Genomic DNA, 26592 nt, shown 5'->3' with positions numbered 1-26592 from the left:
CTCATCTGCTGCTGAAACTCTCATTTTACCTCTAGAATTGACTATTGCAATGCACTCCTGGCCAGCCTCCCATTTTCCACCCTCAATAAACCTAGTCATTAAAACTCTGCTGCCCATACCCTATCTCTGTAACCTCCTCCAGCCCTGGAGCTCCCTGCTGGAGTGGAACTAAACTACAGAACCAGTGGGAAGCTGGTTAACCTACACTGCCTCCAGACCAGGTCCAAGATCACCCCAATCTCTGTCGCTGAGCTGCAGTATGCAGACAACGCCTGCGTCTGCACACATTCTGAGGCAGAACTCCAGGATATAGTCGATGTATTTACTGTGGGGTATGAAAGCATGGACCTTAGGCTTAACATCCGTAAGACAAAGGTCCTCCACCAGCCTGTCCTCGCCACACAGCACTGCCCCCCAGTCATCAAGATCCACGGCGCGGCCCTGGACAACGTGGACCACTTCCCATACCTCAGGAGCCTTTTATCAACAAAAGCAGACACTGATGCAGAGATTCAACACCGCCTCCAGTGCGCCAGTACAGTCTTTGGCCGCCTGAGGAAAAGAGTATTTGAAGACCAGGCCCTCAAATCTACCACCAAGTTCATAGTCTACAGGGCTGTAGTAATACCTGCCCTCCTGTATGGATCAGAGGCATGGACGATGTACAGAAGGCACCTCAAGTCGCTGGAGATATATCACCAACGATGTCTCCACAAGATCCTACAAATCCCCTGGGAGGACAGACGCACCAACATCAGCGTCCTCGACCAGGCTAACATCCCCAGTATTGAAGCACTGACCACACTCGATCAGCTTCACTGGGCAGGCCACATAGTACACATGTCAGACACGAGACTCCCAAAGCAAGCGCTCTATGCGGAGCTCCTTCACGGCAAACGAGCCAAAGGTGGGCAGCGGAAACGTTACAAGGACACTCTCAAAGCCTCCCTGGTAAAGTGCGACACCACCACCGACACCTGGGAGTCCCTGGCCGAAAACCGCCCTCGGTGGACAAAGTGCATCCGGGAGGGCACTGACCTCTTTGAATCTCAATGCCACGAGCGTGAAGAGGTCAGGCACAGGAGTGTGCGACAAATCAGTCCCACCCCGTCCCCCCTTCCCCTGATGAATGTCTGCCCCACCTGCGATAGGGACTGTGGCTCTCACATTGGACTGTTCAGCCACCTAAGGACTCACTTTAGGAGTGGAAGCAAGTCTTCCTCGATTCCGAGGGACTGCCTATGATGATGATGATGATGATTTCTGTAACCTCCTCCAGCCCTGCTGCACTCCGGGATATCTGCGCTCCTCCAATTCTGGCCACAATTTTAATCGCTCCACCAATTGGCTGCCGAGGTTTAAGCTACAGTAGTCCCTCCCTCAACCTTTCCACCTCTCTACCTCCCTTTAGCTTTGGAGGGGGTACAGAGACGATTCACTAGGCTGATTCCAGAGATGAGGGGGTTACCTTATGATGATAGATTGAGTAGACTGGGTCTTTACTCGTTGGAGTTCAGAAGGATGAGGGGGGATCTTATAGAAACATTTAAAATAATGAAAGGGATAGACAAGATAGAGGCAGAGAGGTTGTTTCCACTGGTCGGGGAGACTAGAACTAGGGGGCACAGCCTCAAAATACGGGAGCCAATTTAAAACCGAGTTGAGAAGGAATTTCTTCTCCCAGAGGGTTGTGAATCTGTGGAATTCTCTGCCCAAGGAAGCAGTTGAGGCAAGCTCATTGAATGTATTCAAGTCACAGATAGATAGATGTTTAACCAATAAGGGAATTAAGGGTTACGGGGAGCGGGCGGGTAAGTGGAGCTGAGTCCACGGCCAGATCAGCCATGATCTTGTTGAATGGCGGAGCAGCCTCGAGGGGCTAGATGGCCTACTCCTGTTCCTAATTCTTATGTTCTTATGTTCTTATGTTCCTCTTAGGACGCTCTTTAAAACCTACCTCTTTGACCAAGCATTTGATCACCTGCCCTAATATCTCCTTATGCGGCTCGGTGTCAAATTTTGTTTGATAATGCTCCTCTGAAGCATGTTGGGATGTTTCACTACGTTAAAGGTACTATATAAATGCAAATTGTTGCTATAGATTTTTTGACTCAAGTATCTTCGATTATCTTATTCATGAGTCCCAACTCTCATTGCCTTCGATAATATCTTTTCTAGCATTGCTATCTAGGTAATCCTTCACTAAAATATACAGGATAATGAATAGAGCAAACTTTCTGATCATTATGTTATTTATTGGAATTATCCGATGCATCAGAAGAATTTATTTTCTCATCCTTGATAAATGGTACAGCATTGTAACTGCAAATGTCAATTTAGGCTCAAATTCTTCAGCAAATTTATTTAACAAAAGTTGGGCAAGTGAATAAATTGCACTAATATAAACTCTCTGTTGGGGGCAGTCCCTCGTATCGAGGATGACTTGCTTCCACGCAGAAAAGGCATGAGTTCACAGGTGTTTCAATGAAGGACCTAATATTCCAGATCCCGAACTACATGTTGAAGGGTGGAAGATGCCTGTGTGTGGATTTTTTTAACGTGGGGTGACCGTTGCACACCAGCCACCACACGGGCTTGACAGAGCTAGGTCTTGGTCCACTGGCAAGGGTTAACCAAACGACTTGAGACCAGCTCTGCTGCACGGACCTAGTGCGCACACATATCGCACAGTGTGGGCTGGGCCCGTGCTGCCCTGGGCCCTCGCCTCTATTACTATAATAGATATCAGATAGAACCATCATTGGCTCTTCTGGTACACACCAACAGCAACAAAAACTCCTATTTCTATCGCGCCTTTAACGTAGTAAAATGTTCCAAGGCACTTCACAGGAGTTGACAAAATGTGACACTGAGCCACATTCGAAGCTATAAGGGCAGAAATTTGGCCAAAAGGTAGGTTTTAAGGAACGTCTTAAAGAAGGAAAGAGAGGTAGAGAGGCGCAGAGGCTTAGGGAGGGAATTCCAGAGCTTAGAGCTTTGGCAGCTGAAGGCACAGACACCAATGGTGGAGTGATTAAAATCGGGGATGCTGAAGAGGCCAGAAATTGAGGAGTGTGGATATCTTTTTTTAAACCGCAGCACACCTCCCCTTTAAAATTTGTCCCTCAGGCGGCCAACCGCCCTGTGCGCGTGCCCTGAAGCGGTCGCCATCATCGACCGGCGCAGTTTCAGGGGGGCGAGACCCAATTTAGGGTCCCGGGTGCTGCGCACGGTGATGACACCATCATCGACCGGCGCAATGGAGCGGGTCGCTACGGGTTACCAGCGCCGCCAAACTCCCGCTGGATTTAGCGGGAGTCGTTAGCGGTGCCACGCCCGGTCGCAAAGTTGTTTGCGCAAATGACCCGAATTTCTCGGCCTTTAGCTCGGCTTCATTGAAGAGCTCCACCCGATTTAACTAGGTACCTAAAATGATACTTGAGAATGCCGACAGTTTGTTGTGTGACATTTTCTGTGAAGGCAGGAGGCTCATTATCTCCGTCATCTGTTGAAGCCTTGCTGGCAGCGTAAGCCATGACTGCAGGGGATAGCCCCAATCACTAAACAAGCAAGCTGATACATAGCTCTGAATCACAAGGGCCGGTACGGTAGATCGTCATATAATGAAAGCACCATCACAGCATCCATGGAATCTGGCACTGACATGCAGGATCAGATCATTGGCATTACACACCAGGGGCACATTAATCAACTGAAAGTCGGGCATAAAGCTACAGTTGTCATCTGGGACTTTGAGTGCCATATTGCCACTTCATAACATAGGAATAGAGAGACTGCCATTGGAAATCCATATTTCCAATCCAAAATTGTACTGCTTGCCGAGCTGACTAAAAATTGCTCCAAATGTTGTGACCAAACCTCCAAAGTACTAAACAGATAGAAATGCTGGCAAAAGAACAGCAAATTCAGTTGCAGCAAACAAACGAGCCTCCTGAAAGCAGTATCCGCCTCAAGGATACGTTACTGGTGCGTACACTGCCAATTATATCGTAATCATTTGGTGTGGGTTTAGGGCGGGAATCAGGTAAAATAGGTCAGAAGTCTTGGCCATGGCCACTTGACCCCATTGAACTGCAGTGGGAAGGCTTTGGAAGGATTTGACCATTTCTTGGAAGAATAATTCTCGTGCAATGTTGGATTGGCAGTTTTCAAGTGGTAGGCATTACTATCTGGTGTTACATTAGGTTTAAAATAGTTTTTAATATAAAACTTAGTGATAAAATTAAATTTTTTCAGCTTTTAAAACTCTTGTGCTGCTTTTAAAAGCAGGCCTCAATGCTTGCTTTTGCCAGGCGTAAGAGTTTTTAAGGACATTCGCTGGGCAAATAGCCCAAATCTCTGCCCGCGAAGCCCTTCTCCCGGAGAGGTGCGCGATCGCAAGTGTTACGCGCATGCGCTTCACGCGCCGAGAACCGGCATTTGCAAGGCTTCTTCGGGAGTGTATGCACCCAGAGAGGCTGCAATTTATGGCCCATTGTGTTGAACTGGGACGGATAAAAGAATGTGGACTGCGGTAATTTTTTTTTGAAAAGCTGCTTATGTTCCATGACAGAAAACTACCAAAACCAAACTGAAATATTTATTTTTTGCAGCTTTAATGTGGATACGCTGCTGCACATGTGCCTTAATAAATCGTGCCAAAATCATTGAAGAGGTTGAGTTATGAATACCCATTCTCTGTGTACAAATCATAATTCACTAGCACGACAGAGCTATAATGGATTTTCACATTTATGACAAGTATTGAAGTCGCTCATCAATGACAGGACTTTCTATTGGCAAAAGCCTGTTGAAATTTTAACCGTGCCTACTGACCAGCAAGTACTACTTCACACAACACACATTTCATACAGAAGAATAATAGAGTGGTTACAGGATAGTAGGAGACTCTTTGGCCCATCGAGCCCGTGCCGGCTCTCTGCAAGTGCACCTCAGCCAGTCCCACTCCCCCGCCCTCTCCCTGTAACCCTGCAAATGTTTTTCCTTCAGGCACTTACCAATTCTCTTCTAAAAGCCACAATTGAATCTGCCTCTGCCACCCTCTCAGGCAGTGAGTTCCAGATCCTAACCACTCGCTGCGTAGCATTTTTTTTCGCTCGTGTCGCCTTTGGATCTTCTGCCAATCACCTTAAATCTGTGTCCTCTGGTTCGCGACCCTTCCATAGAAACATAGAAACATAGAAAATAGGTGCAGGAGTAGGCCATTCGGCCCTTCTAGCCTGCACCGCCATTCAATGAGTTCATGGCTGAACATTCAACTTCAGTACCCCATTCCTGCTTTCTCGCCATACCCCTTGATCCCCCTAGCAGTAAGGACCTCATCTAACTCCTTTTTGAATATATTTAGTGAATTGGCCTCAACAACTTTCTGTGGTAGAGAATTCCACAGGTTCACCACTCTCTGGGTGAAGAAGTTCCTCCGCATCTCGGTCCTAAATGGCTTACCCCTTATCCTTAGACTGTGACCCCTGGTTCTGGACTTCCCCAACATTGGGAACATTCTTCCGCCAATGGGAACAGCTTCTCTCTCTTGAACACCTCCATCAAATCTCCTCTCAACCTTCTCAGCTCTAAGGAAAACAACCCCAGCCTCTCCAGTCTATCCCCGTAACTGAAGTCCCTCATCCCTCGAACCATTCTTGTAAATCTTTTCTGCACCCTCTCAAAAGCCTTTATATTCTTCCTAAAGTGTGGTGCCCAGAATTGGACACAATACTCCAGTTGTGGCCGACGTCACCAAGAACCAGGCCGCTGATTGGAGCGCGGGCAGGAGCAGCGAGAGACGTGATCGGGGCCCAGGAGAGGCGTGAGTTCGGGGCCCAGAAGAGGCGTGGGCCCAGGGGCAGCACGGGCCCAGCCCACACTGCGATATGTGTGCGCACTAGGTCCGTGCAGCAGAGCTGGTCTCCAATTGTCTTGGATAATCCTTGCCACTGGACTAAGACCTAGCTCTGTCAAGCCCGTGTGGTGGCTGGTGTGCAACGGCCACCCCACGTTAAAAAATCCACACACAGGCATCTTCCACCCTTCAAGATTTAGTTTGGGATCTGGAATATTACGTCCTTCATTGAAACACCTGTGAACTTTTTGGCGTAGAGGCAAGTCATCCTCGATTCGAGGGACTGCCTATGATGTTGATGATGTGGCCGAACCAGTGTTTTATAAAGTTTCATCATAACTTCCTGGCTTTTGTACTCTAAGCCCAAGATCCCGTATGTCTTTTTAACTGCTTTCTCAACCTGCCTTGCCACCTTAATCGATTTGTGCCCATATCCCCCTAAGTCTCTCTGTTCTTGCACCCCCTTTCGAATTGCACCCTTTAGCTACACATTTAAGGCAAAGAATATCACAAGATGCTTTACAAGTAGCCATAAGCAAACCATATACTGAGGCAGGGAGGGAGCAGATAGGAGGGATGACCAACTGTTTGATTGATGCAATGGGTTTTAAGATGGTTTTTAAAGGAGGAGAAAGATGGAGAGTTAGAAACAGTTCGGGAGGAAATCCAGGGAGGAGGACCCAGATGACTGAAGGGTCTGCTGTCACTGGCAGGATGATGGGACTGGATGTTAAGTGTAAGGCCCATGCTTTCGTACGCCTCAGTGAAGATGTTGACTATGACTTGGAGTTCAGCCTCTGAATGTGAACATCCCCAGCATCGAAGCACTGACCACACTTGATCAGCTCCGCTGGGCAGGGACACATTGTCCGCACGCCAGACACAAGATTCCCAAAGCAAGCGCTCTACTCGGAACTCGTTCACAGCAAACGAGCCAAAGGTGGGCAGAGGAAACGTTACAGGGACACTCTCAAAGCCTCCCTGATAAAGTGCAACATCCCCACTGACACCTGGGAGTCCCTGGCCAAAGACCGCCATAAGTGGAGGAAGTGCATCCGGGAGGGCGCTGAGCACCTCGAGTCTCGTCGCTGAGAGCGTGCAGAAATCAAGCGCAGGCAGCGGAAAGAGCGTGCGGCAAACCAGTCCCACCCTCCCCTTCCCTCAACGACTGTCTGTCCTACCTGTGACAGGGTCTGTGGTTAGAATATTGGACTGTGTTCAGACACCTAAGGACTCATTTTTAGAATGGAAGCAAGTCTTCCTCGATTCTGAGGGACTGCCTATGATGATGATAATGATGGGGCTGGACACACAAAATGGCAGAGTCAGAATAACAGAGTGCTTGAGCGTGGAGTGATCTCAGGCAGGAGAAGTTTGCAGTGATCGGGTGGGGTGATGGATTTAAAGACAAGGGTTTTAAATCTAAACATTGGGAGGCAGATTCAACGTAGGTCAGTGAGGACAGGGAAGTAGAACTTAATGCAGGACTGAATGCATTTGGCAGAGTTTTGAACCAGCTGGAATTTATGGAGTGTGAAAAAGGAAGGCCAACGAGGAAAGTACTCTGGTCGCGAGATGACAAAGTCATGTACCAGGGTGACAGAGGTGGGCTGTTCAAGAGATGGAAGCAGGCAGTTTTTAAACTGAGCTAAGGGTTGAAACCCTTAGAGTGCTAAGGTAGCAATTGGCCAGGTTTGGCCTGAGACGGGGGCTGGTGGGGAGTGGAATTTATTTTGGGGACTGAAGACGGTTACTTGGATTTTTCCAATGTTGAGTTGGAGGAAATTCTGACTCTTTCAAGTCTGGATGTCCGTCAAGCAGTGTGACAGTGGAGTTAGATCTGAGATCATCGGCACAAGTGAAGCTGACCATGTCCTTTAGAATAATATCATTGAATGGGCAGCGTTTAATGAGGAATAGGGGTGGAGGGGTGGGGGAAGGGGGGGAAGGGGGAGGGGGGGAGAATGGATTTTCGGGGCTGGGGGGGCATGGTGGGGTGTTGGGGGGCGTACTCCAGAGGTGATGGTGTGGGGTTGGGAAGAGAAGCCACTGCTGGAGATGCTCAGGCTAAGTTGGAAGGCAATGATACATTCAAGGACCACAGAGAGGAAAGGGAGGTTGCAGATAGGGCTGTAACTGGTAAGAACTAAAGAGGTGAGGATGTTTTTTTTTAAGGAGGGGGGTAATAACTGGAATTTAGAAGCAGTGGGGAATGATTCCTGAGGAGAGAGAACCACTGACAATGTCAGATATCATAGGCAGTCCCTCGGAATCGAGGAAGACTTGCTTCCACTCTGAGCATGAGTTCTTAGGTTACTGTACAGTCCAATACGAGCACCACAGTCCCTGTCACAGGTGGGACAGATAGTCATTGAGGGAAAGGGTGGGCGGGGAGCCTGGTTTGCCGCACGCTCCTTCCGCTGCCTGCGCTTGGTTTCTGCATGCTCTCGGCGACGATACTCGAGGAGCTCAGCTCCTTCCCGGATGCACTTCCTCCACTTAGGGCGGTCCATGGCCAGGGACTCCCAGGTGTCAGTGGGGATGTCGCACTTTATCAGAGAGGCTTTGAGGGTGTCCCTGTAACGTTTCCTCTGCCCACCTTTGGCTCGTTTGCCGTGGACGAGTTCCGAGTAGAGTCTTGTGTCTGGCATGCGAACTATGTGGCCTGCCCAGCGGAGCTGATCAAGTGTGGTCAGTGCTTCAATGTTGGGGAGGTTGGCCTGGACGAGGACGCTAATGTTTGTGCATCTGTCCTCCCAGGGGATTTGCAGGATCTTACGGAGACATCGCTGGTGGTATTTCTCGACTTGAGGTGTCTACTGTACATAGTCCATGTCTCTGAGCCATACAGGAGGGCGGGTATTACTACGGCCCTGTCGACCATGAGCTTGTTGACAGTTTTGAAGGACTGGTCTTCAAACACTCTTTTCCTCAGGCAGCCGAAGGCTGCACTGGCGCACTGGAGGTGGTGTTGGATCTCGTCGTCAATGCCTGCTCTTGTTGATAGGAGGCTCCTGAGATAGGGGAAGTGGTCCACGTTGTCCAAGGCCACGCCGGAACGTGGGATATAAATGAGCAGTTTTCAGTGCCATACATGTAAAATATCCATCTTGTAACAAGAATAAACTAATTTGACCCACATTATAAATTAATTTGTTCCATGTTCACCTCAAGAGTCAGCCATGAATAGGTCCTTGAATTTCACCAATTTCCACAGATTCCCACCTTAATACGCCAACATTCTTTGAAAAGTAAGCTTTTCAGTTCCACATGATTTGGTACTCCATCATCAGAAAGATTCTGGGCCTGATTCTTGGTGGGTGCTGAGTTAGTTGAACTCAATCAGGATGCCAGCAGGAGAAGCAATATCCTGCTTAGACCGTCAAGGCTCAATCCAGAATAATGATCACTGGCGTACAAGAGACCAAACAGGCTGCGTGAAAATTTATCCTGGCATACCTTCATGAAGGAACAGGAAGCAAGAGGAAGGAAAAAAATAGAATACTTGGAAAGGAATCTCATTCTGGATTCAGTTTCTATGGGGGGGGGTGATTTTAACCCTAGCCGTACGGTTAAAAAAACCGGTGGGCAGTTAAAATCACCCCAGTTACTTAGCCGCCACAATTCCACGGTTCTGAATTTTAACCTGTTCTACTGAGCAGGCGACAAGGACACCTGGTCAAAGCTGGAGTGCTGGTTCTTCAAATATGCATGTCGGATCCTGATGGCGTCATAGACACAGAGGCCTGAACAGGGAAGTTGCCGTTACCTTCATGTTTGACAAATTTGTTGGAATTCTTTGAGGATGTAACGAGCTGGGTATTGGAGTGACAATCAGTAATCGGAGACAACAGAATTCACCAGTTCTGTCTCAAGGTGAAATGAGGAGGAACCAGTGTTTAGACAAACAGCCCTGTCAAGGGCCACTGCATGGTAGGGAACTTCTATGCAGCTACGAAGTATGTGTGTAACATAACTCAGTCAGTTACTCGATGAACACATTCTATTTGTGAACAAATCTAGCAAACATTTAATTAATGATTGTTAAGATAGGACTCATTGTGGAGTATATGTTGTTGAATTGGTATTTTCTTTCAGCATATAGCAATTCTTGCCTTGTAATGGCTGCTGACTATTATCTTTCATTAATGACACCAATCTTTCTCAGCTCCTGCAAACACCTGCCACCTGCTTTTTGCTGACAAGTGTGCTTCACCCGTATCCAGCACACATTCCGCTCCTCCAAACCTTCTCCCATAACTGAAGGACCAAACCTTCTCCCACAACTGAAGGACCAAACCTTCTCCCACAACTAAAGGACCAAACCTTTTCCTACAACTAAAGGACCAAACCTTCTCCTGCAATTAAAGGACCAAACCTTCTCCTACAACTAAAGGACCAAACCTTCTCCTACAACTAAAGGACCAAACCTTCTCCTGCAATTAAACGACCAAACCTTCTCCTACAACTAAAGGACCAAACCTTCTCCTACAACTAAAGGACCAAACCTTCTCCTGCAATTAAAGGACCAAACCTTCTCCCACAACTGAAGGACCAAACCTTCTCCCACAACTGAAGGACCAAACCTTCTCCCACAACTAAAGGACCAAACCTTCTCCTGCAATTAAAGGACCAAACCTTCTCCTACAACTAAAGGACCAAACCTTCTCCTACAACTAAAGGACCAAACCTTCTCCTGCAATTAAAGGACCAAACCTTCTCCTACAATTAAAGGACCAAACCTTCTCCTACAACTGAAGAAAGAAAGAAATGCTAAATACTTGTAGATAAGGACCCGAAATAAGTTTGTTACTTCGTTTGCCAATTCTGATTGACCGTTGAACTATAAAAATTTATGTTGTTCTCTTGCTTTGCATCATTTCACTGCATTATCTTGAACAACCCCAATTTTAATCGCTTCACCATTGGTGGCTGTGCCTTCAGCTGCCCAGGTTCTAAGTTCTGGAATTCCCTCCCTTTATCTCTCCGCCTCTCTGTCCTCCTTTAGGGCGCTCCTTAATACTTATCTCTTTGACCAAGCTTTTGGTCATCTGTCCTAATATCTCCTTATATGGCTTGGCATCAAATTTTGTTTTTTATAACACTCCTGTGAAGCGCCTTGGGATGTTTTACTACGTTAATCGTGCTACATTAATCCAAGCTGTTATTATTACTGCTTTTTCAAATTCATTAAGATTGTAAAATGTTGTAACCAAGCATTCTGGAATGGCATTACCAATTATTTAAAGTCATAAATATATTAGAATATCCAAAGGCAGCCTGCTCAGAGAGAAGAGACATAGAAGCATTAAGAGAGATGAGCAAATGCATAATTAAAAAAGATAGATTTTGAGGAAGCTTTTAAAGGCAGGGGGAAGAAAGAACAAGCTAAAGAGGCTTTGAAGACAGAGTTTCTGAGTGTTATGTATCTGGACTTGTATATACTCTGTACAGCCACCAGAGGGCTCATTCCCTGGAGTCCCAAGGGATCTCATAATCACTTGGGAGCACAGGTATTTAAGGAGGCTTCACAGGTTGGAGAGGCACTCTGGAGACCTGCAATAAAAGACTACGGTCACACATTACTTTGAGCTCACAGTGTTCAGTCTGACTCTTTCTCCATACACTAGACCGAGATTGGGGCTGAGGGGCTCCAGAGTTTTCTGGAGATGGAGCCGGAGTTGGTGGGGGGTGGGTGGGCAGGGTTGGACGATGGAAGGAGGTATTCTAGGAAACCAGAATTGGGAGTCGGAATGTCATGAGCTGGTACGTCGGTTTAAAGGAGGTTGTAGAGATAGACTGGGCAAGGCCATGGAGAGATTTGAAGACGAGGATAAGAATTTTGAATTCAATGCGGGGAGACAAAGGATGAATAGGACTTAGTGTTGGACAGGATGCAGGCTGTGAAGTTCTGGACAAATAAAGGGGGGAGATCGGGAGGTTGACATGGAAAAGTCAAGTTTTGTTATAACAAATGAATGGATTAAGGTTTCAGCTGCAGTGGGGAGGAGATGGAATAGAGGTGAGCAATTTTGTCGAAGAAAAGTGAAACCTGTTAATGGATAAGACGTGAGACTTGAGATGTCACTCTGGTTCAAACAGAAGGCAAAAACATTTTGTGATTCGACCTGTAAAGGCCTGGCCCATAGTGAAAAGTGTACAGAAATCTCCGTTACATGGACACAACAATCTATTTGCAGCACTACACTGTGAACTTTCTCCAACTGTACAAGTGCCCAGAGGCACATCACAGACAAAAGGTGCTGAAATGAAGAATCAACCTGGTCAGAACTGGGCTGCGAGAAACTTGTGGAACTGAGGCAGTCAGAACTGCATGCTGAATTCCACAGGCATGATGCAATATAGCCTTCCGCCAAGAACAACTGGTGAGGCTCGATGTGACTGTGGGAAGTGAAGTGAAATTTCTCAGTAAAATATTGCTTTAAGCAGCAAATGCGGAATTTAGGGGGGATTTTGCCTTTTAACCCAACCCCCAATATCAGCTCACAACCAATCCTCCACCTCTGCTTTCAACCTCTGAAGAATGATCGTACACCGCACCCAAAAGAAAGCAATTAACTTACAGTTGAGAAGTCAATTAATATTAATATTACATGAACATATGTCACAGGTGACACCACAATCCATTACAATTTTTTAAAATGCCTGACACAAAATATAAGTGAAAATTAAATTACTAAAGTTGTGGCTGACTTGTCAGCTGTAACTTAATAATTTATGGGAATGTTATTCATTCAAGTTTTTTCTTTATCAAATAAAATCCTTGGCACTGTATTCCTCATTTACTGTCATCCTTTCCATTTTGCACACAGCTGACTTTGCAACTGTAAATGCTTTTTGAGGTCAGTTGTCAAATGGGGTCGAATTCAATGAATAAGTCCTAATCAAAAATCAATTAACCTACAGATGAAGTGTCAGCCATTTCACTGTCGGCATGTATTTTGTACATCAGCATTGTCTTAAAAGGACGACGTCACTTGCAACTTATTTCCATTCATTGCATCTTGCCAGTGACCTTCTCAGCGGTAAGTATAAGCCATTCATTTAAATATGTAAATTGCTCGCTGAGGGCATTCCCCCCGCCCCCCAGGGACAATTGCAAGTCCAGGGCCACGACTTAGGATGTTTTCTTGCCAGTAACGCCTTTTTCTTCAACTTTGTGGATGTGCCACTAAATTAACAATTAGTCAAGCATAATATCAGAGCTCAACCAACCCCAGTGACAGCCCACAGCAAATCCCCACGAGCAGCCGAGTCCTAATGCTAATTTACATATTTAAATGAATGGCTTATACTTACCGCTGAGAAGGTCACTGACATTAAGATGCAATGAATGGGAATAAGTTGCAAGTGATGTTGTCCTTTTAAGACAATGTTGATGAACAAAATACATGCCGACAGTGAAATGGCTGACACTTCATCTGTAGGTTAATTGATTTTTGATTAGGACTTATTCATTGAGTTCAACCCCATTTTGCAAGTGCCATACGTGCACAACGACAGATGTACTGCACCAACGCTCTGATGTGCAGAGTTAAAGAATTCCTGGGCCTCAAGAAGAGGAAGCTCAGCAAAAAAATACTTCCACTGTTCGATTTTATTCACAACCACATTTTGGATTTTGAATACAAATTTCCATTAAAAAAACAGCAAAGATACACACGGAGGTTATTCCTCCAGAATTGTTTAAAAAGCCAGCTCTTTAGGTGAAAGCAAGACTACATTCTTGTATCATGTTTAACAAATAATCATGCAGTGATAAGAAATTTGGTTTTGGAATTTGATTTTTCTTCAGTGTCATTACACTATTACATTTCGATTGTTTAAAACCAAAAGGTCTCTGTATCAGAGCAGATGATTACACAAGGGCAGCATTTTGTGAAGATCTGGGATAAGCTAGTATACATACAGCTAATATGTTTAAAGACAGCAGCAACAGAAACGCAAGCAAATTCTTTCAGCCATTTTATGAGCATTACTTATCACGGTGTAAGGTTCTTTGTAGATTGGGTTACTTGCCTCTCACAATTAATTCAGCTGCAGCCGATGCACTGTCTACGGTAGTCTGGACCATGCAAACAAATCTGCCAGCATGCTTAAGCTGAATATTTCTGATCATCAAATCACCAGAGGATCCCTGCTGAAAGAAAAAAGACCAAGGCTTAGAAAGACACAGAAATTAACATCATTTTTTTTGTGCAATGAAGATGCAAACGTCATTTAATTTTGTTTCGCGTTTCATATTTTATTTCTTAGTTTCCTTTGAACTGTGATCAGTATTGTCTGCTCTACGGTGCAGCCAATAAGGTACAAAAATATTGGGTTTACCATTTGAAATTCAAATTCAAATTAAGGCCATGCTTTAATTCCTTGACCTGCTCCATTACCATCGAGGGCGTAAAATTCGAGGTCGAGAGAAGTTAGCACCTCTGATATTTTAGTTATGACGTAGCTGAAGTCCGCAGCAGGATAGTTCAAACTTTTATGACTAATACATAGAAATGTGCACATCTGGCACATAATAAGTACTTCAACAAGGGTCAGCATTGTAATCCTCCTGTAAATCAATCAGAGAACATAAGAACTTAAGAATTAGGGGCAGGGGTAGGCCATTTGGCCCCTCGAGCCTGCTCCGCCATTCAATAAGATCATGGCTGATCCTCTACGTGAACTCCACTTTCCTGCACTATCCCTGTATCCCCTGATTCCCTTAATATCCAAAAATCTATCGATCTCTGCCTTGAATACCCACAAAGACTCAGGGGTGGATTCTCGACTTTAATGTTTTTGGGGCGATAACGTCGGAGGGGCGGGAAAGTTAGCGCCCGGAAACAGTTTGCGCCTCATTCGGTAAGTTTGAGCAGCAGGGCCTGAGTCAGGGGGCACAGCGCTAAGGGAGGCGTTGTACACCTCTCTTGGGGCATTAGGGTGGAAAACTCCTGAGCTAAGCCCGGTAAGAATTTTGTATGTTTCAATGAGATCACCTCTCATTCTTCTAAACTCTAGCAAATATAGGCCTAGTCTGCTCAATAGCTCCTCATAGGACAATCCCCCCATCCCAGGAATCAGTCTGGTGAACCTTTGTTGCACACTCTCTATGGCAAGTCTATCCTTCCTTCGGTAAGGAGACCAAAACTGTGCACAATACTCCAGGTGCGGTCTCACCAGGGTCCTATATAATTGCAGTAAGACGTCTTTATTCATACTCAACTCCTCTTGTAATAAAGGCCAACATACCATTTGTTTCTTTAATTGCTTGCTGTACCTGCATGTTAACTTTCAGTGATTCGTGTACAAGGAACCCAGGTCCCTCTGAACACCAACATTTCCCAATCTCTCACCATTTAAAAAGAAATACTCTGCTTTTCCATTTTTCCTACCAAAGTGGATAACTTTCCAGGGTAGATATTCAAGCCCACCGGAAACCTGGTGCACCGACCGGTTTTAAAGTGTTTTTTCTGCCGCGCTAGGTGAGGTGGCCCCTTCCGCGAAATTCAGCTCCTTGTTATTTATTTTCAGGCGGACCGGAAGTCTGTCATATTGGGGGCGGAAGTGAGGTGGTAAGCGGAAGATCGACAACGAGAGGGGTGGAAGTGGAGGAGGGACGGAGTCACCACCGCTGTCAATTTATCAGCGGAGCGATGATGACGCCATGATACGTGTGTATCGCCACGACTCTCCCCTTCACTTAAACGGGAAGGCCTTCGCCATTTTAAAACCTTGGTCCACTCTGGGCCACCGGGGAGGGTTCCGGCCGGGCCAGCGGCCTGGCACCCAAGAGGGGGTGCCAGGCAGCCTGTTGGCAGCCCGGCCGAACCCCAGGGGCATAATTCTCGGCCCGATCTGGCAGTCGGCCGACAAAAGAAAACATGGCGGACACGGTAGTGCGCACTCGTCTTTAACAACCGCTGCGCTGCCTTGTCGCACACGCAGAAAACAAGGTGCACTAACAGAAAAAGCCCTTGGGACCGGTCGGCAGCAGCGGGGTGGAAGTGGGAACCACCAGAAAATCCACCAAGGTGAATTTCGCTAGCGGTGGCCATTCGGCCCCAAATTGTCTGCTGCTTTCCGTCGGTGAGAGGCCTTTTCGGGAAGATGAATTTCAGTCACCACATTTCTCCACATTATATTCCATTTACCATGTTCTTGCCCACTCACTTAGCCCGTCTATTTCCCCTTGAAGCCTCTTTGCATCCTCCTCACCACTTACATTCCCACCTAGCTTTGTATCATCAGCAATATATCATCAGATCTATTAGAAATATTGCATTTGGTCCCCCCATCAAAATCACTGATACAGATTGTGAATAGCTGGGGCACACCATTAGTTACAGCTTGCCAACCCCAAAATGACCCGTTTACATCCAGAGACCAGGAGCTTGCTCATAAATCTCCATTTTCAGAGAAATACTGGCTCCTGTGTTCCTCTTTTAGAATTTATTTCAAATCCAGTGTATAAAACAGTGAGACGGGAAAAGCACCAAACTGACTAAGATTTTGGCGAACCCATATTTCATCCATTCAGACCAATTGTGTAAAATGTGAACTTGCTGTTCTGCTGGTGAGCTGGGTTTGCAGAACTAAAAAAAAGAATACAATTATGCCTATTCAAGGCTCCACTATTTCAGGACTTAGTATAATGTAGGGCAACTTTGTGGACTCTTTTGCATTTTCATTTACTCTGTCTGTTAGTGGTGATGAAAAAGTAGATGTGATTAAATGGCCAAGTGAAACTGGTAACAGATTTTTCTTTTGTCATTAATGGCCCTGAAATTCCGACGTCCCGGGTCCTTATGAAGTTCCGACGGACCCGGGAAGGCATCGGAGAAGTCGGCTTTGAGCGCACAATGTGCATGCACTGAAAACCGGCTTTCCGATCTGTCAAGTTTCTGGCTTGACAGATCTCGCACATATCGGGAGCGAGGACACTTGCAGGGTAAGATTTCCGATATTTACGAATATCTTGCCCTGCAAATGTCCTATAAAATCCTGCACCTGTAAAAGCAGGCATATAGCCTACTTTTACAGGCACAAGTGGTTAAAAATACTCAAAAACATTTTAAAATAAAGTTATAAAAACACATTTTATTGTTAAAAACCCTCCCCACTATGGTAAGTTTATTTTAAGGCTTAATTAAAAAAACTTTTTAAAAAGTCGGGAAAATATATATTTTTATAACAACTTTAATTTAAATGAATGTTAAATATGTAGTTTATTTTCTATTTCTTTGTTGTGTTTTGGGTGTTTGGGGGGGGGTTTCTCATTCATAGTAATACGCGTCTCTCTTGGTGACCCAAATCCCAATGTCAACCAACCCAATTCCTGGAGTCAACTCAAACATTCAAATTAAATCAATTTACAACTGATGACTCTTCAATAATTGCACATATATGGAGGATGAAACTATATGGTTACACCTGCTTTTGGTTGCCAAGGCCCTATGCTCTGAAACTCTCTCCCTAAACCTCTCCGCCTCTGTAGCTCACTTTCCTCCTTTGAGGCACTCCTTGCAAACCACCTCTGCCCCAATATCAGCTTATGTGGCTCGGTGTCAAATTTTGTTTGATAATGCTATGTTAAAGGCACTATATAAATTCAAGTTGTTGTTGTTGTTAAATGGGTAGAGCATGTCTGAACTTCTAGGTCTATACCCTCTTTCTTGGAAAGGGAGATTCAAAATTCAGAATTTCCAATTGAACATCCTAATCCTGGTCATGTAGGCAAATAGTCCCTCCAATTGACCATAATTGAGCCATTTTCTCTCAAGAGACATAATACATTAGAAACGAGCCCCCTCATTATCTTATATGTTGCGATAAGATCACCTCTTATTCTTCTGAACTCCAATGAGCAGAGGCCCAACCTGCTCAACCTTTCCTCATAAGATATCCCCTTCATCTCAGGAATCATTCTCACAAGGTCGAACTCTGTAAAGCGTAGAGTCAAGTCAAGATCTTACAGAAGAAAACAGCTCTCTGGGGCAGAGAATTCCATAGATTTACAACCCTCTGAGAGAAGAAATTTCTCCTCATCTCAATTTTAAATAGGCGGCCCCTTATTCTAAGACTATGTTCCCTAGTTTTAGTTTCCTCAATGAGTGGAAATATCCTCTCTGCATCCACCTTGTCCACCTTTATCTTATAAGTTTCAATAACATCACCTCTCATTCTTCTGAACTCCAATGTGTATAGGGCCAACCTACTTAACCTGTCCTCATAAGTCAACCCCCTCATCTCCGGTTACTTGGAAGGTGCGAGTCTAGGTGGGGTAGAGGAACAAAGGGATCTCGGAGAACAAATGCACCAATGACTAAAAGTTGCGACACAGGTTAGCAAGGCCATAAAAAAAGCAAACCAAGCACTAGGGTTTATTTCTGAAGGGATAGAAGTGAAAAGTTATGCTGAACCTGCATTGACCCTTGGTTAGACTGCGTACAGTTCTGGTCGCCAGATTATAAAAAGGATATAGAGGCGCTGCAGAGGGTACAAAGAAGATTTATAAGGATGATATCAGAAATGCGAGGGTATACATATCAGGAAAGGATTAACAGGCTGGGTCCTTTCTCTTAAAAAAAGAAGGCTGAGGGGTGACCTAATAGGTCTTTAAAATTATGAAAGGTTTTGATAGCGTAGATACCCAGAGAATATTTCCACTTGTGGGGAAGAGCAAAACTAGAGGCCATCAATATAAGATCGTCACCAAGAAATCCAATGGGGAATTCAGAAGAAACTTCTTTACCCAGAGAGCGGTGAGAATGTGGAACTCGCTGCCGCAGGGAGTGGTTGAGGTGAATAGTATCGATGCATTTAAGGGGAGGCTAGACAAGCATATGATGGAGAAGGGAATAGAGGGTTATGCTGATAGATTTAGATGAGGAAAGACGGGAGGAGGCTCGAGTGGAGCATAAACGTCGGCATGGACTGGTTGGGCCGAATGGCCTGTTTCTGTGCTGTATATTCGATGTAATCCTGTGTAATTACAGATAAACACAAAAAGGATTCATGGACTTGGGCTGCTGAGCTAGAATGATAGATTAACAAAATTAACTTGAGTCCCTTTAGCAAAGATAAAAGGCCATAGAATTCAAATTTATTTTTTGAAAGGGGAAGAGAATAAAGCAGTAGTGAATAAATTCCTTTAATTCAATTGGAAATACAGACCAAGTGGCCGGACTATGAAATATAAGAAACTGCGAGCTAAGTAGGAGTTTATCAGAAACCCTGCTGTGTAATGGGTCAACGTGTGGAACAAACATCCCTCTGATGGTGAAAGTGGAGTCTGTTGATTCTTTCAAAAGAAAACTTGACCGATTTTGCTGCAGGAGGGTGTTGAAGGCTAGAAACATAAACTGACTTCTGTAAGACTCAACTTTTATAAGAACAGGTTTTAGCCTGTAGGATACATGCATTTTCTTTCCACTAAACAGAGTAAAGACTTATCTTAATAAAGCAGGTTTTCTTCTGTAAGATCTTGTCTTGACCCTACTCTTTACAGAGTTCGGACTTGTGAGATTGATTTCTGAGATGAAGGGGATGTCTTATGAGGAAAGGTTGAGCAGGTTGGGCCTATAATCATTGGATTTAGAAGAATGAGAGGTGATCTTATTGAAACATGTAAGATTCTGAGGGGGCTTGACAGGGTAGATGCAGAGAGCGTGTTTCCCCTCATGGGGGAATCTAGAACTAGGGGGTATCATTTCAGAATAAGGAGTCTCTCATTTAAAATGGAAATGAAAATGAATTTCTTCTCTCAGAGGGTCGTGAATCTTTGGAATTCTCTACCCCAGAGAGCTGTGGAGGCTGGGTTATTGAATATATTTAAGGTGGAGATGGACAGATTTTTGAATGATAAGGGAGTCAAGGGTTATGGGGAACGGGCCGGGAAGTGGAGTTGAGGCCAAGATCAGATCAACCATGATCTTATTGAATGGTGGAGCAGGCTCGAGGGGCCAAATGGCCGACTCCTGCTCCTATTTCTTATATTCTTATGTACTTACGTTCTTATGTGAGACAGAACAATATGGACACAGGATATCTCGCTTGCCCTCATGGGGTAACATTTACTTAAAATTCAACAAAAGAGTACAAGTAACAATCCAACAGCATCAGTACACAACAGTTCCTGTACAGACCTACCCTGTAACACTTACTTTACTTAGAGTTCATTTACTTTATACTTAAGCAATTTTAAGCAAGACTCACATGTAACTAATACTACCGGTGGTAAAGCACCTAGTAATTAGTCCGCGGTTTTTTGGTTTTCAACTACCCAAGTCGCCCTTCTCGACTGATGCATTAGACCTCACATGTTACAGCCATTTTATCATCATCATAGGCAGTCCCTCGGAATTGAGGAAGACTTGTTTCCATTCTTAACCTGAGTTCTTTGGTGGCTGAACAGTCCAATATGAGAACCACAGTCCCTGTCACAGGTGGGACAGACAGTCGTTGAGGGAAGGGGTGGGTGGGACAGGTTTGCCGCATGCTCTTTCCGCTGCCTGCGCTTGATTTCTGCATGCTCTCGGCGATGAGACTCGAGGTGCTCAGCTCCCTCCCGGATGCACTTCCTCCACTTAGGGCAGTCTTGGGCCAGGGACTCCCAGGTGTCGGTGGGGATGTTGCACTTTATCAGGGAGGCTTTGAGGGTGTCCTTGCAGCGTTTCCACTGCCCACCTTTGGCACGTTTGCCGTGAAGGAGTTCCGAGTGGAGCGCTTGCTTTGGGAATCTCATGTCTGGCATGCGAACAATGTGGCCCTGCCCAGCAGAGCTGGTCAAGTGTGTTCAGTGCTTCAATGCTGGGGATGTTGACCTGGTCGAGGACGCTAATGTTGGTGCGTCTGTCTTCCCAGGGAATTTGTCGGATTATGGGGAGGCATCGTTGGTTGTAGTTCTCCAGCGACTTGAGGTGTCTACTGTGCCATTTTACACTGTTTCTCTGGATGTCTGCCCAACATGTGCACAAGTGCTTAGGTTTAAACAAAGGAATCCTCTCTCTCACTCTCTTGTTTCCTGGACAGTCTTTTTTCACAGTTCCCAGACAAGTGGTTTGCAGTTGTGAAGCGTCAAAACTCATGAGAAAGTCTTTTAAAATTGCACAGCCTCATTGGTCACTAAAAATGGCCAAGCCATGTTTCAGCCATCTTGGAGCAGTTTGCAAGCACAGTTATTAGGAGAAAAATGAGACGAAAAAAATGATGGCCATCTTACGCAACAGCTGAGTAAAAGGAGCTGAGGATTTGAAGGATACAGAGCAGGCAGAGGCTGCCTGATGCACACTCTACCAGACAGAACAACCCTGAAGGCTAAATTTCATTTGATTTCTGTATGATTGCACAAAGCAGAAACAATGGAGTATTTCAGAGTTTGTGATTTGTCAAAGTGCATCAGTGAAAGGCTGCTATGTTTATGACTGGTCTCGAAATTATCCTCCAGTCCTAAAACAGTTTGCTCTTAGCAAGGTTTATGATTTTTACTGCATAAAATTTCAGATTTCTTTTCAGATGCGCACGCTATGATACCGACCTCATTTCACAGTTCATTCGGCAGATAATAAAGATGAGAAGAGTTTTATGTCTGATAATCTTTTGGGAATAATATGTCTTCAAACATCTCAAGAAGCAGAAAGAAATCCAATTTGCATGTTGAGAATCAGTAACAGTCGTCAACTTGTCCTCTGTGGAAATAATCATTGCTCAGACACACTGTACGTGCATGTATTTTAGAGATGATTACACATCTGGGGCGTCTCGCATATAAACAGAAATGGTGATAAAAACTGCATTAGTTAATGTTCTAACAGCGTGGATTTTTAATTCCTCAACTTGAATAGGAAAGCTTCTAACCATAATTACCTTGAGAATACAAGATATATGAACTAGATACCATTTTATCTTTCTGATTGAAGATATTGAGAGGCAGAAGAGAAATATAGAAAATGCAGCCATTCCAATTTGAGGAGTGTGTGGCCCAGTTGTGGCTTCACACAATATTGCACAACGTCAAAAGGCTCAGGGGAATTCCACTTACTTTCATCATGCACCTCTCATGATGAAGGCCAAATTTTGCAATTTATCTAAGGTGTACAACTATGGCTCCAAGATCCGGGCTCAGATACATCATCATCATCACAGGCAGTCCCTCGAAGCGAGGATGACTTGCTTCCACGCCAAAAAAGGATGAGTTCACAGGTGTTTCAATGAAGGACCTAATATTCCGGAGCCCGAACTACATCCTGAAGGGTGGAAGGTGCCTGTGCGTGGATTTTTTTAATGTGTGTCGGCCGTTGCACACCAGACACCACACGGGCTTGACAGAGGTAGGTCTTGGTCCAGTAGCAAGGATTGACCAGGACGACTGGAGACCAGCTCTGCTGCACGGGCCGAGTGCACACATATCGCAGTGTGGGCTGGCCCGTGCTGCCCCTGGGCCCTCACTTCTTCTGGCCCCCGATGACATCCCTCTACATAGTAGACTGACAGAACTCACTTCAACCACAAGAGGATTAAGGTAAGATTGTCCACTGTTATCCATCCTATTTGATGACTTAACCAATGAGTCACAGCACTTCCCCTTAAATGGGTGGAAGGGACCTCCCCAGGACACCAATGCAGCCTGGTTGCACATTGCACAGGAGTGCACAAGCAGGGATGTCGTCAGGAGGACCTGACTGCAATCACAAACCTTTCAATGATCTCATAAGAACATAAGAATTAGGAACAGGAGTAGGCCATCTAGCCCCTCGAGCCTGCTCCGCCATTCAACAAGATCATGGCTGATCTGGCCGTGGACTGAACTCCACTTACCCGTCCGCTCCCCATAACCCTTAATTTCCTTATTGGTTAAAAATCTATCTTTCTGTGACTTGAATACATTCAATGAGCTAGCCTCAACTGCTTCCTTGGGCAGAGAATTCCACAGATTCACAACCCTCTGGGAGAAGAAATTCCTTCTCAACTCGGTTTTAAATTGGCTCCCCTGTATTTTGAGGCTTTGCCCCCTAGTTCTAGTCTCCCCGACCAGTGGAAACAGCCTCTCTGCCTCAATCTTGTCTATCCCTTTCATTATTTTAAATGTTTCTATAAGATCACCCCTCATCCTTCTGAACTCCAACGAGTAAAGATCCAGTCTACTCAATCTATCATCATAAGGTAACCCCCTCATCTCCGGAATCAGCCTCGTGAATCGTCTCTGTACCCCCTCCAAAGCTAGTATATCCTTCCTTAAGTAAGGTGACCAAAACAGCACGCAGTACTCCAGGTGCGGCCTCACCAATACCCTGTACAGTTGCAGCAGGACCTCCCTGCTTTTGTATTCCCTCTCGCAATGAAGGCCAACATTCCATTCGCCTTCCTGATTACCTGCTGCACCTGCAAACTAACTTTTTGGGATTCATGCACAAGGACCCCCAGGTCCCTCTGCACCACAGCATGTTGTAATTTCTCCCCATTCAAATAATATTCCCTTTTACTGTTTTTTTTCCCAAGGTGGATGACTTCACATTTTCCGACATTGTATTCCATCTGCCAAACCTTAGCCCATTCGCTTAACCTATCTAAATCTCTTTGCAGCCTCTCTGTGTCCTCTGCACAACCCGCTTTCCCACTAATCTTTGTGTCATCTGCAAATTTTGTTACACTGCACTCTGTCCCCTCTTCCAGGTCATCTATGTATATTGTAAACAGTTGTGGTCCCAGCACCAATCCCTGTGGCACACCACTAACCACCGATTTCCAACCCGAAAAGAACCCATTTATCCCGACTCTCTGCTTTCTGTTAGCCAGCCAATTATCAATCCATGCTAATGCATTTCCTCTGATTCCACGTACCTTTATCTTCTGCAGTAACCTTTTGTGTGGCACCTTATCGAATGCCTTTTGGAAATCTAAATACACCACATCCATCGGTACACCTCTATCCACCATGCTCGTTATATCCTCAAAGAATTCCAGTAAATTAGTTAAACATGATTTCCCCTTCATGAATCCATGTTGTGTCTGCTTGATTGCACTATTCCTACCTAGATGTCCCGCTATTTCTTCCTTAATGATAGCTTCAAGCATTTTTCCCACTACAGATGTTAAACTAACCGGCCTATAGTTACCTGCCTTTTGTCTGCCCCCCTTTTTAAACAGAGGCATTACATTAGCTGCTTTCCAATCCGCTGGTACCTCCCCAGAGTCCAGAGAATTTTGGTAGATTATAACGAATGCATCTGCTATAACTTCCGCCATCTCTTTTAATACCCTGGGATGCATTTCATCAGGACCAGGGGACTTGTCTACCTTGAGTCCCATTAGTCTGTCCAGCACTACCCCCCTAGTGATAGTGATTCTATCAAGGTCCTCCCTTCCCACATTCCTGTGACCAGCAATCTTTGGCATGGTTTTTGTGTCTTCCACTGTGACGACCGAAGCAAAATAATTGTTTAAGGTCTCAGCCATTTCCACATTTCCCATTATTAAATACCCCTTCTCATCTTCTAAGGGACCAACATTTACTTTAGTCACTCTTTTCCGTTTTATATATCGGTAAAAGCTTTTACGATCTGTTTTTATGTTTTGCGCAAGTTTACTTTTGTAATCTATCTTTCCTTTCTTTATTGCTTTCTTAGTCATTCTTTGCTGTCGTTTAAAATGTTCCCAATCTTCTAGTTTCTCACTAACCTTGGCCATCTTATACGCATTGGTTTTTAATTTGATACTCTCCTTTATTTCCTTGGTTATCCATGGCATGTTATCCCTTCTCTTACCGCCCTTCTTTTTCACTGGAATATATTTTTGTTGAGCACTATGAAAGAGCTCCTTAAAAGTTCTCCACTGTTCCTCAATTGTGCCACCGTTTAGTCTGTGTTTCCAGTCTACTTTAGCCAACTCTACCCTCATCCCACTATAGTCCCCTTTGTTTAAGCATAGTACGCTCATTTGAGACACTACTTCCTCACCCTCAATCTGTAGTATAAATTCAACCATACTGTGATCACTCATTCCAAGAGGATCTTTTACTAGGGGATCGTTTATTAGTCGATCATGAAATGTTGCTGCAAAGCCACACTCAACCTCATCCTGCTGTGCCACTCATCACATCCTCATCACTCTGCCTTCCCTACCATGCTCCTGCACATCCTTACATTCACTCCCTCCACCACCGGCGCACGGTGGCTGCAGTGTGTACCATCTACAAGATGCACTGCAGCAACTCGCCGAGACTTCTTCGGCAGCACCTTCCCAACCCGCGACCTCTACCACCATGAAGGACAAGGGCAGCAGGCGCATGGGAACACCACCACCTCCACGTTCCCCTCCGAGTCACACACCATCCTGACGAGGAAACACATTGCCATTCCATCATCGTTGCTGAGCCAAAATCCTGGCACCCACTCCCTAACAGCACTGTGGGAGCACCTTCACCACACTGACTGTAGCGGTTCAAGAAGGCGGCTCACCACCACCTTCTCACGGGGCAGTTAGGGATGGGCAATAATTGCTGGTCTTGCCAGCGCCGCCCATATTCCGGGAAAGAATAAATATGGGTTGCAATATTTTGTAACCTGTTGGTATGAAGTTCCTCTGTCTGCTATTTTTATCAATGCTTTAACTCATTTTTGTTTTAAATTGGTTACCACTTTTATTAAAATTTTACAGAAAGGAATTTCATAGGAATATGGTAAAGCTTGTGCTTCTAATATTTCACAGTGCAAGTTCAATCCATTTTAAAACTGTGCGCGACTATCAGCATCTAGTGTTATGTTCCCTCATTATGTACCCACCAGTCTGTCCCTTGAGTGTCGAGCCCACCATTGCCACACGTGGGTCTTAATAAGCTTATAACTGCCTCAAAACAAAATCTCAAATCCAAGGGAGGAAAAGATAGAATTTGGTGCGAGAATTCAACTGGTGAGTTAAAAGACATAGAACAATGAAATGTGATAATGCTGAGGGAGCATGTGCTTGTCTATCAGTGAACAACACTGAAGGTTGCTTCTGGGGACACATCATTTTATCCTCAAGATACTTGGAGACTCCACGCCAGTAAAACAATTATCGGAGTGGTAGTATCTGATTTTAAACCCACAGTTCTCCAGACTGAGAGTTAAAACCTTAGGCACCTCATTATAGTGAGGCATGAAGGCAAAATAAGTGTTTCCCACATTGAATAAGATCAATTGTATTAGCTCAAACCCTGCCTTATCCTATTATTAATATAATCTATGGACATGAGTCGTGACTCTCAGGTGTATTGAATATCGCTCCCGAAGATGCATCATCTATGTTTTACGCTCCTTACATAATTGAGTGCTCCAACTTTCTCCAACTCCGATAACCACCACACAAAGGCAGGCATCCTTTCCCTTTCTCCATGTTTCTCCATCTACAGCACATCTGCTCTGTTGATGCCACCTTCCACAACAGAGCTTCTGAAAAGTCATCATTGTTCCTCAGCCAGGGATTCTCCTCCACCATGGTTAATAGGACCCTCGGCTGCACCTGTTCTATTTCCAATGCTTTTACCCTCATTCCTTCCCTCCTTCTAAGAACCGTGACAGGTTCCCCCCTTGTCCTCACCTTCCACCCCACCAGCCTCTGCATTAGACAGATCACCTTTGTCATTTCCGCCACCTCCAACATAACCCTACCACCAAACACATCTGCTCCCCTCTCTGCTTTCCAAAGGATACCCATCATCATAGGCAGTCCCACGGAATTGAGGAAGA

General features: G+C 45.1%; 1 protein-coding gene across 3 annotated transcripts in view; it reads right to left on the bottom strand.

Moving 5' to 3' along the window:
- LOC139277132 (contactin-4-like) overlaps positions 1–26592 on the bottom strand; it is a 1961053-nt gene that overhangs the window by 364345 nt on the left and 1570116 nt on the right. For 2 of the 3 annotated variants that reach the window (XM_070895154.1, XM_070895156.1), the window contains exon 14: positions 13901–14021. In XM_070895154.1, the coding sequence (XP_070751255.1) occupies positions 13901–14021 (121 nt within the window). The remainder of the gene's footprint in view (positions 1–13900; positions 14022–26592) is intronic. The other variant, XM_070895155.1, reaches the window with a different exon arrangement.

This window comes from Pristiophorus japonicus, chromosome 12 (assembly GCF_044704955.1).
Source record: "Pristiophorus japonicus isolate sPriJap1 chromosome 12, sPriJap1.hap1, whole genome shotgun sequence".
NCBI classification, from domain to species: domain Eukaryota; kingdom Metazoa; phylum Chordata; class Chondrichthyes; family Pristiophoridae; genus Pristiophorus; species Pristiophorus japonicus.
This window is presented reverse-complemented; position numbering and strand designations above follow the sequence as displayed.